Genomic DNA, 12,827 nt, shown 5'->3' on the forward strand with positions numbered 1-12,827 from the left:
TGTTTAAGTTCTGGACAAGGAGAGATCCCCAAATTGGACAGTGGGGAGAGTAGGAGGAAGAGGAGGAAGAAAGACCAGCAGGTCAGATAGGTTATAAACTGAATGATTAGCTTTACAGTAAGCTAACGTTGGCCTAATACTGTATGATTTACATTCACTACTCCTGTTAGGTGGGACATAGCAATTCTGATAAAGTTTGCTTTGTATCATCTGTCTTAGTGTAAAGTGATGAAGTTTTAGGAAACTGAGGGGAAAAAAATGAAGCTGAGGCCCAGAGACTTGCAATAACTTGCTCAGGGTCGCAAAGCTAGTGGCAGAATTACAGAATGCAGTTAGCTCTGCCTCTGAAATCTTTTTTTTTGCGGTACGCGGGCCTCTCACTGCTGTGGCCTCTCCCGTTGCGGAGCACAGGCTCCGGACGCGCAGGCTCAGCGGCCATGGCTCACGGGCCCAGCCGCTCCATGGCATGTGGGATCCTCCCGGACCAGGGCACGAACCCGTGTCCCCTGCATCGGCAGGCGGACTCTCAACCACTGCGCCACCAGGGAAGCCCTGCCTCTGAAACTTTAAGTTAAATATTTCACTCTCTGACCACAACCCTCTCTCATTTTAGCTCTTTCACTCATTTATTTCTATTTTGATCTGTTTCACCCGCTTCTCAGGATCCATGACTTTAAACATTCTCCTATCACCAGTACCCTCACCTTGTCTTGCCTCCTTACTGTCCTTCAGAACCCCAGCCAGTCCATCATCAGTATCATCCTCTGTTTCCATGGATGCACCACTAGGGATCCCGCACACACTGCCATGGGGTTTGGGACCATGTCAAATTCCTGGCCTTCTCCCTGCGGCTGGGCCCTCTCACTGCCCAGCAAATCTAGCCTGTTCCCCCTCCCACTCCAAACTTTGGATGCTTTTGGCAAGACTTTACCTGTCATTCTCAGAAAACGATCGGACTTGTACTTTCCAGAGGAAACAGGGACCCCTGGACAGGAACTCCCTGAGCTCCTGCCTTGCCTCCTGGGAACTCATCCACAGTGGTTCCACTTTTGTTTCCTCCCATCTCAGCACACCTCACACGTTTCCGCACATCTCAGAGAGAAGCTGTGTTCTTTCTGTCCTTGTGGTCCCTTTCCTCCTGCCTCGGAACCTTCGTTAACTCCACTCCCTCTTACACCTCCAACATCTCCCTCTTCTGGATTTCTTCTCCCACCTTAAAAAAGAGCACAACACAGAACTCTAATTTGAGTCCTCTTTCAGTCACCCCATCCTTCAATGAAAGCTTTAAAGCTTTTCTGTTTTCACCATCTTCACAACACCCTCTAGAATTCAAGATGGCTTGAATTCTAGAGACTTAGACCTCCTTTGGATTCTGCTTTCATTCCATGACAGGTTGGTAACCAACTCCTGTTATCTGGGCCTCCCAAACAGCTTGGAAGTCCATCCTGACCTCTTCATCCCTCCTGTTCTTGTCTGAGTGCTCATTATGCCTTAAAAGGGCTAGTGCTGTAGCTTCCTGACTAACGTTCCTTCCTTCATACTTGCCACCTTCAGTCCCACCCAGTCTGCATGCTGCACCCAGAGCCATCTTTTCAAATGCATATACCTATGCGTCTGTGGCACGCTGAAGCTTAAATCTCGTATGTCTTTCTCTCTGTTGCAGGATGAAGTCCAAACCCTTTTGCATGTGATTACAAGGCCTTCCATGATCTGACCCCTGGAACCTTTCTAACCCTCCCTCTTATTCCACCAGCTCTGTGCTCTAGACATAGCAAACCACTTCTCCTTTCTGGAACACATCATGATTTCAGGCCTTTGTACGTGCTGTTTTCTTTTTTGGGGGATGCCCTACTTCTACCCCCCATTCCTTTTTTTTTTTTTTTTTTTTTTTGCGGTACGCAGGCCTCTCACTGTTGTGGCCTCTCCCGTTGCGGAGCACAGGCTCCGGATGCGCAGGCCCAGCGGCCATGGCTCACGGGCCCAGCCGCTCCGCGGCATGTGGGATCTTCCCAGACCAGGGCACAAACCCGCACCCCCCGCATCAGCAGACGGACTCTCAACCACTGTGCCACCAGGGAAGCCCCCCTCATTCCTTTTTTACCTGTTGTATTCCCTGTGGCCAGCATATCCATATATCTATCCATCATCCACCCACCCATCCATTATCCATCCATCCATCCATCCGTCCAACCAACCAACACGTATTAACAGAGCAGCTGCTATATGCCAGGACTGCTGCTCTTCTTACCTCACCAACCCTGCCCATACCCTCCATCCCCAGAAGAACTATCATTTCTTCCTTATGATGTGATCCTCACCTCTCTGAACACTCACCAGAATCCGTTCTGTGCTCTTTGTTTGCATCATGTTCCCCTCCTATTGCTGGTGAGCCCCTCAGGGGTTGGAGCGTGTCTTCACTCACTTTGCAGCCTGAGCTCCAGCACAGAGCCTGACAGTCACGTCTGCTGTCTGAGGAGTTCCAGTTTCTCAAACCCTGTCGATTTCTAGTGGTGACTGATGCAGGGACAGAGATGATGGTCTTTTGAAGGAAGACCTGGTAGTTGTGGGGTTTTTTTTCCTGAAAGGAAGTGGATCTAATCCGAGTCTGAGGTGTGACTGTCTCGTCTGGGGAGAGCCTCATGGTCCAGCAGGTCTCCCTGCAGCTCCTCTTCTCCTTTCTCCCCTCACTGTCATGCAGGAGTGGAGGGGACATTGAGGTTGGAACAAGTGAAAGGATGCCGTAAACTTCCATAGAGAGATTGCAAGTGACCTCCAGGATTGGTAAATGTGGATGGTTAAATATGCCTTTGGTGCAGGTTTTATCTCATCCTTTTTTGAGGCAGGTAAGTGGAGGGGAGAGGAGCAGAGGCTTTGAGATCTTGGAGGAGACGGATTCTAAGAGCGGTGACACGAATGTGGCATTAGTATTTGGAGACACATGATTTGGAGCTAAAGGGTTCAATAATTTTGTATTCCTGAGATGTGAACTATAAACTTATAGTAGAAGCTGTAAAAACTTATTGTGAGAATCACAAAGATGAGTCCACTTTCAATGCGAAATAATAAAATGTGGGAAAGGAGACTTAAGACTGATAGGAGGGCAAACTAAAGAAGCAGCAAGGCCTTGGTGCTGCGATAACATGCGGCTGCTTGAAAAGATGCTGGGGTTTGACCCACACTGCGGTGTGTTAGAAACGTGCTCTTTTCTAATAACAGGAAGAACACGCAGTGTGGAAATAAGAGTTTTGGCCATTGAAACAAACATTTTAATAGTCCTGTTTGAGAGTAAAATTTCTTGTGCAAGTATCAGAAGGGTAATGAATGACTTCTTTTGCATAACCACTTGGTAGACGTTTATTTCATTGCTGCTGGGGACTTCCACCAGAGGTAGAGGATACATGGAGCTTAGGATGGCAAACAGCCATCAGCTGGGGCTCCAAAAATGTGTAGGGCAGTTAGATTGAGGCTTATTATGACCAGAATATCAGTGACTCTTTATTAATATTTATGAACTCTTTCAACAGTAGTAGTTGTGCACACCTAGGACCAAGCACAGGGGACCCAGTGGGTAGCAGGGGAACAAGAGCCTCCCTCCTGGAGCTACCATTTCTCCAGAGTAGCTCCAGTCAGGGCATGGGCTCCAGCCTCTTGGGAGCCTGTGCTGATTTGAAGTTGAAGTGTCTACTTCACCTTGACCCTGGTTTCACTTCCCTTTCCAGAGGTGCTTTCTTGATAATTTGGTGAAAACATAATCAGGTAGAACAGTAGCATTGCCCTTCACTTACCTTCATGGACCTGGGTCAAGTTCCTGTTTATCCTGGAATCTCTAGTCCAAGTGAAATATTTCCTCTTGGCCTTTTATAAAAACAAGGAACCTCTGAGATTTTACCCCCACCCCCAATCATCTGTTCCATAGGCTGAATTTTAACAATCTCTTGTTTTCTTTTCAGAAGGTAAGAGGGGCATCTGGTGGAGCTTTACCCAAAAGGAGGAATTCCAAGATTTTTTTAGGTAATGTAAATAGTTATCAATAGTGTGCCTGGATTTTCTGTGTGTGTGTATGTGTGTGCATGTGCATGTTTGATTTGGAATAATAGGTTGTTTATTGCTCTACAATTTAAGGATGAGAGGAACCAATTTAACTCGAGATGATCTGTCTCCCCTTTATGTTTACCTGGTGGTGAAGAATGTTTACGGCACTCTTGTTGGGTTAGTGATTTGAAGCAATTATGCTGATAGTGACTGGAGAGAAATTGTGATTCTGTTTCTGGCCTCCTTTTTCACTGCCTTTAAAGAAGAGATAGTTTTTCTTTTTTTAATTAGCCAACCTACAGACTTTATTTGTATTTCACTATTTTTTTCTACTAATGAAATACTATTTCACTATTTTTTTGTTCTTCCAGGATCCCATGTTGTATTTGGTTGTCATGTTTCCTTAATCCTGTCTAATCTGTGATAGCTCCTCAGACTTTTTTTGTCTTCAATAATTGTGACACTTTTGAACAGTGCTGGCCAGTTGTTTTGCGGACTGTACCTCAATTTGGGTTTATCATGTTACTTCATGATAAGCCTGAGGAAGTGTATTTTTGGCAAGAATACCACACAGGTATTGGGCCCTTCTCAGGGCCTGATATCAGGGGGCACATGAAGCTGAGCTGTCTTCACACTGGAGATGTTAACCTTGATTGCTTGGTCAGGTAGTGTCTGCTGGGTTTCTCCACTATGAGATTACAGTATAATTAATAAATATTTTGGGAGTGATACTTGGAGACTGTACTAATACTTGTTTTTCCTTAAAGTTTTGCCTACTAATTTAATCATCCATTAGTGGATCTTGCCTGTAACAGTGATCACTGTGGTGTTTGCTTAATAGTGCTTTTCTGTTTCCCTCATTCAGAAGAGCCAGTTTTGCTCATGCAAATACATACGGACTTCTATATCATGTACTCATGATCGTATTTCTTTTTTTATTTAATTAATTTTTATCGCCATATAGTTGCTCTACAATATTGTGTTAGTTTCTACTGTACAGCAAAGTGATCATATTTCATATTAAACTTCTGATATGGTTTTCCCAGGAGAAAAAGTGGTTTGATAATTTTTGACCAAGCAAGTTTATATCGCTAAATGCCTAGGATTATTGTTTGGAAGGAATTTCAAAATGGTTTGCATATTGTAATTTCATTTGATAAAGAAAACTTATACACATATATACATATGTGTATGTATGTGTATGTGTATCTATATGTGTGTATATCTGTATGTACGTACATATACGTATATGTATGTGTATATATGTGTATGTGTGTACATACATATACTCACATACATATATAACTGAGAGTCTAGTAGAGTCTGACAAAATGTACGCCAAATTATTAATAGTAACTCTTTCCTGGTGGTAAAATTGAGGTGATTTTAGTTTTCTTTTTTTGCTTATCTGTATTTAAATTCTTTTTCTGTAATAAAAAGACACATTAATTATTTGACAATCAAAGCCATTGGAAACAGTCTTGGAGCTGAGTTTCCTTCCCACTTGGTTTCTCTGTTACCCGGCACTGGGCCCACCCTTGCTGTCTTTGCTTCTGATTTTCAGCCCATGGTTTTCTTTGTGAGGCTTATCTGCAGTTGGTTTTTCCACACAGGCCAGTCTTTCCCACTGCTTGTCATGACTTTGGACCACAACCCAGATTAACCAACTAGACTCAGAGCAGCTTAGAATGAGCCAGAAAGCTGAAATGATTGAGTGCATTCTGATGTTTTGGTTATAAGCCTTTGGCTCCCTTCCACAACTAGAGATAATTGATTTCTTCTGAATTAAATGACATTCACTCTTAAATTAGCATGGCATTCTTGAATGTGGAAATAATTGAATATTTTGACCTACATTGTTATTTTTCATTATTTTCTTTGGTTGAATAAAGAAGTTAGCTGACCTCTTATCCTTTAACCTTTGTGTCTTTTTTTAAAAAATAAATTAGCTGCTTTTCTTTTCTTTTTTAATTAATTAATTTTTTGGCTGCATTAGGTCTCTGTTGCTGCCCTCGGGCTTTCTCTATTTGCGGAGAGTGGGGGCTACTCTTTGTTGCGGTGCGTGGGCTTCTCAATGTGGAGGCTTCTCTTGTTGCGGAGCATGGGCTCTAGGCGCACAGGCTTCAGTAGTTGTGGCACGCGGGCTCAGTAGTTGTGGCTTGCGGGCTCTAGAGAGCAGGCTCAGTAGTTGCTCCACGGCATGTGGGATCTTCCCAGACCAGGGAGTCAAACCCATGTCCCCTGCATTGGCAGGTGGATTCTTAACCACTGCGCCACCAGGGAAGTCCCTAACCTTTGTGTGTTTTACTCAAAAGACCCTGCAGTTTGATTTCTCTAGTGATCATACTGGTGGTAGCAGATATTGTCAAGTAATTGTTTTAAAAATTAATCCAAAGGTAAGCACTGAGGTTTTGTGCTTCATACTGTGTGGACCCCTCCATTGCTTCCTGGGAGAACTAGCCCACCCTTTCATTTCAGTTGGACTTTTTCTATAGGCTGCTGTCTGTGTTCTCTCAACATTTCATGTCTTAGAAAGCTGCAGGATCTGCCTAAAACTCACAGCCCAGCAAAAATGTTCTATTTGGACTGTACCACTTTTTAAAAAGTTTAAATTTGAATGCCATTGGCACTCTGGGGCTTGTCCTAGGCCCCAGTTCTCTCTATTGTTTTATACTCAGATGCATCACTAACTTATATTAGTAAGGATTAAGTTTTGCAAGCTCTGATTTATACCCCCTTGTAGCTCCCAGTAGCAGGCACTTTTCTCTTGCCACACTGATCACAGCTCTGTTTTCAAGGTGGTGTGGCCTGTAAATTAATTTCAGTGAAGGGCTGTATTAGAACTACCCTGATTTATGTAATTGGAAATGTAAAATATTGGTGAATTTTAATAAGGTAGATGTTTATTTCTCTCATTTCATATAGAGGATGTTGGGAAGCAACAAATCCAGGCTGATGTGATGGCCTCATGTTCATCAGGATCTAAGTTCTTCCCATATTTCTACTTCACCTTCTATCCTGTCCTGTAATTTCTAACCTTATGGTCACTTCATGGTCCAAAAATGGCTACTGGGACTCCAGCCATCACATCCCTATTCTGGAAGGCAGGGAAGACAAAGGGGAAAGGACCAAAAAAAAAATCTAATCTCCCAGGGGATTCAATTTCTTTTTGTCAGCCTTCTCATGGAATCCCATGCAACACTTCAGTTTACGCTTCTCTGGTCATAACTTGGTCACGTGACTATGCCGTGTGCTGCACAGGAGGCTGGAAAGTAAAGTCTCTTAACTGAATAAAGTGTGTTACTAAGGAGGAAAGGGAGAATGAATGCTGGGAGGCAGCTAGTAGCCTCTGCCACAGTTTCCTTCCCTAAACGGGACATTGGGTTATCTCTTCATGAAGAGGAGGAGAACTCTCTTGTAGCCTCTTTGTTTCTTTGACTACAAAGTACCTTTTCATTGCTATTGAGATGTAGTTATGATGACCCTTTATCCCCTTCACAAAACACATGCAGATGACTAATGCTTTTTCCTGGATAGAAGCTTTTTATCCCCTTTTACCTAATGACTTTGTGACTAATTCCTTTCCATTGGTTCAACAGTGATATTGAAACCATTGAATCATTTAGTTATGACCTTCAGTATTGATTTTATAAGGGAAACTGAGGCCATTAGCTGGTGCTGAATTGCTTACTCAAGTCTCCTGAGTCTCATTCTGCCCCGGCATTCAAGGCACTCGTCCTCCTGATTACTTTGATAGTCATCTAAGTGAAACCCCAGTTAAGGGATCCTTCCCTCAGGTCTAGCTTTTGCTGGTAATGTTTTTTAGAATCAACAATGACAATTCTTGGTAATTTTTGAATCATAGAAATTTTATGCTTCTTTTAGGATTTAGGATTTTAAAAATATTCTTTGAATACATAGCACATGGACAAAGCTTAAAATTGAAAAGTTATAAGAGCTTCCATAATGAAAAGTAAGTTTTTTTCTCTCCCTTCCCTGTCTCCCAGCCACTTAGTTACTCTGCCCAGAGACAAATAATATTTTCTGCTTGTACATCCTTATATGTGTTGCGTGTTCTTCCAGCAATAGTCTAGACATATACCATGCTTTTAGACTTTTTTCCTGTAGGCCATGGGGAGCCATTAACACTTTGGTTCCCAAAACTGTGTCCTGAGGCACTCCGGGTTGCCTCAACTAACTCACGGGTAACTCACGGGATATTTTAACTCTTCAAGGGAACACAGTGATGCTTGAACATTGCATGAGAGATTAGCTTGATGTAGTCTCGCTACTAGGGTATCCTATACTCCTTTCAGTGACTTCATCTCTTTGTGAAGCTATTTTTTTTAGTGGTTTCTGTGGTAAAAGGCTAGTACTATGAAAATAAATGTGGAATGGGAAATAAGGGAGGCAGCGTCTAGTCTGATTCAAAGAGTAGTTATGCAGTGCCTCACAGTTATACACGTCCCTTGTAAGGAATTACAGTTATTTAAGAGTGAAATAAAACATTCATTTCCTTTCAATTTATGTGTATTATCTTTTCACATGGTTCCTAACTTATTAGAACATAAATACGTAATAAGTTGTTTGGACCGAACTACTAAATAAAAAGAACTATCAGGCATTTCTTTTGGTTTAGGACCAATTCTTGGTATTGTGCAAGAATTGCCTGGATGCTAAAGGGTGCTGTGAACTGGGAAAGTGTGGGTAGCTCTGCAATAATGTTTTTAAGCTAGAAAGGGACACTATTAGGCTGTCTTTGACAAAGATAAGTTACAGCGATATGAAAGATTGTGAATTTTGGGAGTAGGCTGATAGAAAAGTTACTGTTTTATGAGATGGAAGGAGAGAAGGGGGAATGGAAGGGAGTCCGGGATCTTCAAAGAAATACCCCAGGACTTGTGATGTGATTCTGGCCTAATCTCGTATATTCTATACATTAAAGCTACAAGTGTGTGTAGTTGTGTAAAGACTAGTAAATTTAATTAAAAGTACCGTATCTTTGGTACATCATAAAAGTGTTAAATGTTTAATTAAAAATACCGTATCTGGGCTTCCCTGGTGGCACAGTGGTTGAGAGTCCGCCTGCCGATGCAGGGGACACGGGTTCGTGCCCCGGTCCGGGAGGATCCCACATGCTGCGGAGCGGCTGGGCCCGTGAGCCATGGCCGCTGAGCCTGCGCTTCCGGAGCCTGTGCTCCGCAACGGGAGAGGCCACAGCAGTGAGAGGCCCGCGTACCAAAAAAAAAAAAAAAAAAAAAAAAAAAATACCGTATCTTTGGTACATCATAAAAGTGTTAAATGTAAATTGATGACTAATAACGACCTGCTGTATAAAAAAATAAATAAAATAAAATTCAAAAAAAAGTGTTAAATGTTCACATTTTTATTGACTCCCCTACTGGCCCCCCCAACTTTCACAGACAGGAGTAAATGACTCAGTTCTTCCATGTCTGAAGACTGGGATGTCAAAGAGCTACTGCTAAACCTCAGAGAGCTTACATTCCACATTTTTGTCTTTAGCCTTGGTATTCATACTTGATAAAGAACAGGTTGAAAACAGAACATCTGTGGAAAGTTCCAGGAATGGGCCTGTTCAGAAAAACTCATCTGTGCCTATAATGACCAGAAGTTTCAAGTAAACTCTATTTTGCTGTTTCCATCTGAAGTAGGTCATTAAGAACAGGGTCTGTGCTCAAGGAGCTGCCTCCGTACCTTCTCGTGAGGGCGAGTGGTTGGTCAGATTTCACGGCACTGGTGCAGCAGACTGCTCACCTCCAGCACACGAATTAATACCAATTCAGTCAGGCCGAGAGCACTCTGAGCCGGGCTTCACTGCCCTAGTTTGATTTAGGGATCCTTTCCTCCGCTGTGCTGCTTCATAGTTACTTCTTGGAATGGCTGTGGTCCCAGCCACTTCTCTCAAGTATCTGAGCAGATCAGTAAGTAGAGTTAAAGAAGAGGTATTTAAAAAAATTTTTTTTTATCTTTGTAGAAGGTCCCGTCCAGGTATTGCCAGTTAATAGTTCCCGTGGAAAGTAGCTGCTGGGAGAGGTTGGGGGGTGCTCGTTCTGCTGGTCCCTAGGCTACGGTTACTCTGTCGTTTCCGCGACTAGATGTTTTGGGGTGGTGAGACTCTAATTAGAGAAATTTGGAAATTGTAGATTTACATTTAGGATTGTGGGGTCATATATATGCAGGAGAAACCTTAGCTTTGTCCCTTAGATTCAGAGTGTAGGTTACCTCTGCTGACTTTTCCCTAAATTGGATTAAGGTTTTTGGGAAAGATCATGGTCCCCTTCCATCCCAGTGAATTAAGAATAAAAATAAAAGTGAACTATAAGTGTAAGGAAGCCCAAGAAAGCTCTGCCTTCTTGCATGACAGTAAAGTCTTGCTTTTTTAAACACACATCAGTTACCAATTAAAAAAAACCCAAAGCTGTAACAGCCCTTTGGGTGCTCTTGCTTTGCTGTTGTCCTTAAACACGCTGGTATTCTTAACTTCCTAGTCTCCTTTCCCAGATGTTTACTGAGTGTGTGGTGTGTGTTGGGCATTGTGCGGGGTCTAGGGATTTAGAAGGTGAATAAGACCCACTTCCTGCGCTTAGAGCTTACAGTCTAGAAGCATTTGAAGTTCATATCTTCTCCACACTCAGATCACATAGAAGATCCCCCATGATATCCTGGTCCTCCTGAAACTGACCTCAGGATTGCTTTGGAGCTGGGCAACCAAAGGGAAGGGAGGGCACTTGTGCTTTTGTTAGTTGTCAGGAGCATAGAGAAGAGATGACAGTGATGGCGAGTGTGATGGTAGGGGTGATGGCAGCTCTCTGTGGAGCCCCTAACACCTACCAGATCTTAACTAGACCTTAAAACCTTATCTTCTTTAATCCTCTCAACAATCTTAGGGGGTAGATAATATTATCCATAGCCTACTTATGAGGAAAATGAACTTGGAAAGAACTTGCCCAGGCTTCCGTAGCTGGTCAATGTCAGGGTGGGATTTTTTTTTTTTTGGCCTTAGTTTATCATTGTTTTTGGCCAGGTAAGATTTTTTTTTTTTTTTTTTTTTTTTTTTTTTTTTTTGCGGTACGCGGGCCTCTCACTGTTGTGGCCTCTCCCGTTGCGGAGCACAGGCTCCGGACACGCAGGCTCAGCGGCCATGGCTCACGGGCCCAGCCGCTCCGCGGCATGTGGGATCTTCCCGGACCGGGGCACGAACCCGTGTCCCCTGCATTGGCAGGCAGACTCTCAACCACTGTGCCACCAGGGAAGCCCTGGCCAGGTAAGATTTGAATTAGCATTAAGTGCAGATGTTTTCTCTGGAAAAAAGACATTTAGATAATGTGTTATATGAGCTGACTGTGTACACAAAACCAAACGATTTATACTGTGGTTACTTAAAATCATTATACACAATATAATAAAGAAAAATTTAAGAATAAAGTTCATCCATTCATTCTTTTCTTTTCTTTTTTTTTTGGGCCATGCTCTGCTGCTTGTGGGATCTTAGTTCCCTGACTAGGGATTGAACCCGCACCCTTGGCAGTGAAAGTGTGGCGACCTAACCATTGGACCGCCACGGAATTCCCCATTCATTATTTTCATTTGTTCAGATTTCCTTCGAATTTTTGTCTATGAACATTACTACAAAGTTGTCTTTTCAGTGAAGGTGAATTTTGTATTTTTAGCATTAACATGGCATAAACATTTCCATGTTTCTACATAGTCTAAAAAAATATCATTTAAGTAATATTCTAGTGGGTTCAACACCATTCCTTTTTTTTTTTTTTTTTTTTTTAAATATTTGGCTGTGCCGGGTCTTAGTTGCGGCATGCAGGGTTTTTAGTTGTGGCATTCAAGCTCTTGGTTGTGGCATGTGGGATCTAGTTCCCTGACCAGGGATCAAACCTGGGCCCCCTGCATTGGGAGTGTGGAGTCTTAGACACTGGACCACCAGGGAAGTCCCAACATCATTCTCATTGAACACTTAGGTTATAATTTTTTAAAATGACGGGTATTGGGGCATTCAGATTTTTATAACATAGAATGTCTGTCTTTGAGTCGTTTTCTTTAAATAAATGCCTTTAGTTACTTCTTAAACTCTTAGACTCTTCTTTAACATTGCTTTTTGTCAAAATAACCTCTTATGGCTATCTAACAATGTTTATTTTGGCATTTCTGATTCTTATTATTAGAGTCCTTTATCAAAATGTGTAGGCTGCATTTTAGCTGTATCTCATTTTCCACTTAAAACTGCTCTCCCTTTGAGAATTTAAGAGCGGAACTGTACATAAAAAGATTCCAGGTTGAGGCACACAACAAGGTAGTAACAGAATCTAGATCCTTTGGTTCTCAGCTGGCTGCTTCATCGCTTCATCTAGTAAAATAACTTTCTCCTGTTTATAGAGCCCATATTCGTGTGCCTGTTTGTGTGTGTGAGTAGAAGATGGCTTGAGAGCTGTTTGTCACCATAGTTCCAAATGTCTAAATATACAAACATGATCTGGGATTCTGGTATCCATGTGAATGCAAGGCTGAAATGTCCATGTAAATATTGTGACAGGACATTTCCTTGAACCTTTGCCTAACCTTTCCCAGAGATGAGCCAAGTAAAGAGGTGATGACTTGATAGATAACAGGCCAGACTTTCTTATTGAAAATTCTCCACCGCCTGAGGACAACAGGACCACTTATATTATGGGGTTTCCCCCTCTGGCTTACTAGGCAGTATTTCCACAACTCTTAGCAGGGAGGGAGAGGATGGGGGAGATAGAGACAGAGCGAGGGACATT

The 12,827-nt window shown here is 42.6% G+C and overlaps 1 protein-coding gene across 2 annotated transcripts in view; it reads left to right on the forward strand.

The window, feature by feature from the left end:
• The window catches only part of USP13 (ubiquitin specific peptidase 13), a 120,466-nt gene that overhangs the window by 26,417 nt on the left and 81,222 nt on the right, over window positions 1–12,827 (forward strand). For both annotated transcript variants that reach the window (XM_073803921.1, XM_019946299.3), the window contains exon 3: window positions 3,951–4,011. In XM_073803921.1, coding sequence (XP_073660022.1) covers window positions 3,951–4,011 — 61 coding nt within the window. The remainder of the gene's footprint in view (window positions 1–3,950; window positions 4,012–12,827) is intronic.

This window comes from Tursiops truncatus, chromosome 4 (assembly GCF_011762595.2).
Source record: "Tursiops truncatus isolate mTurTru1 chromosome 4, mTurTru1.mat.Y, whole genome shotgun sequence".
Taxonomy (NCBI): domain Eukaryota; kingdom Metazoa; phylum Chordata; class Mammalia; order Artiodactyla; family Delphinidae; genus Tursiops; species Tursiops truncatus.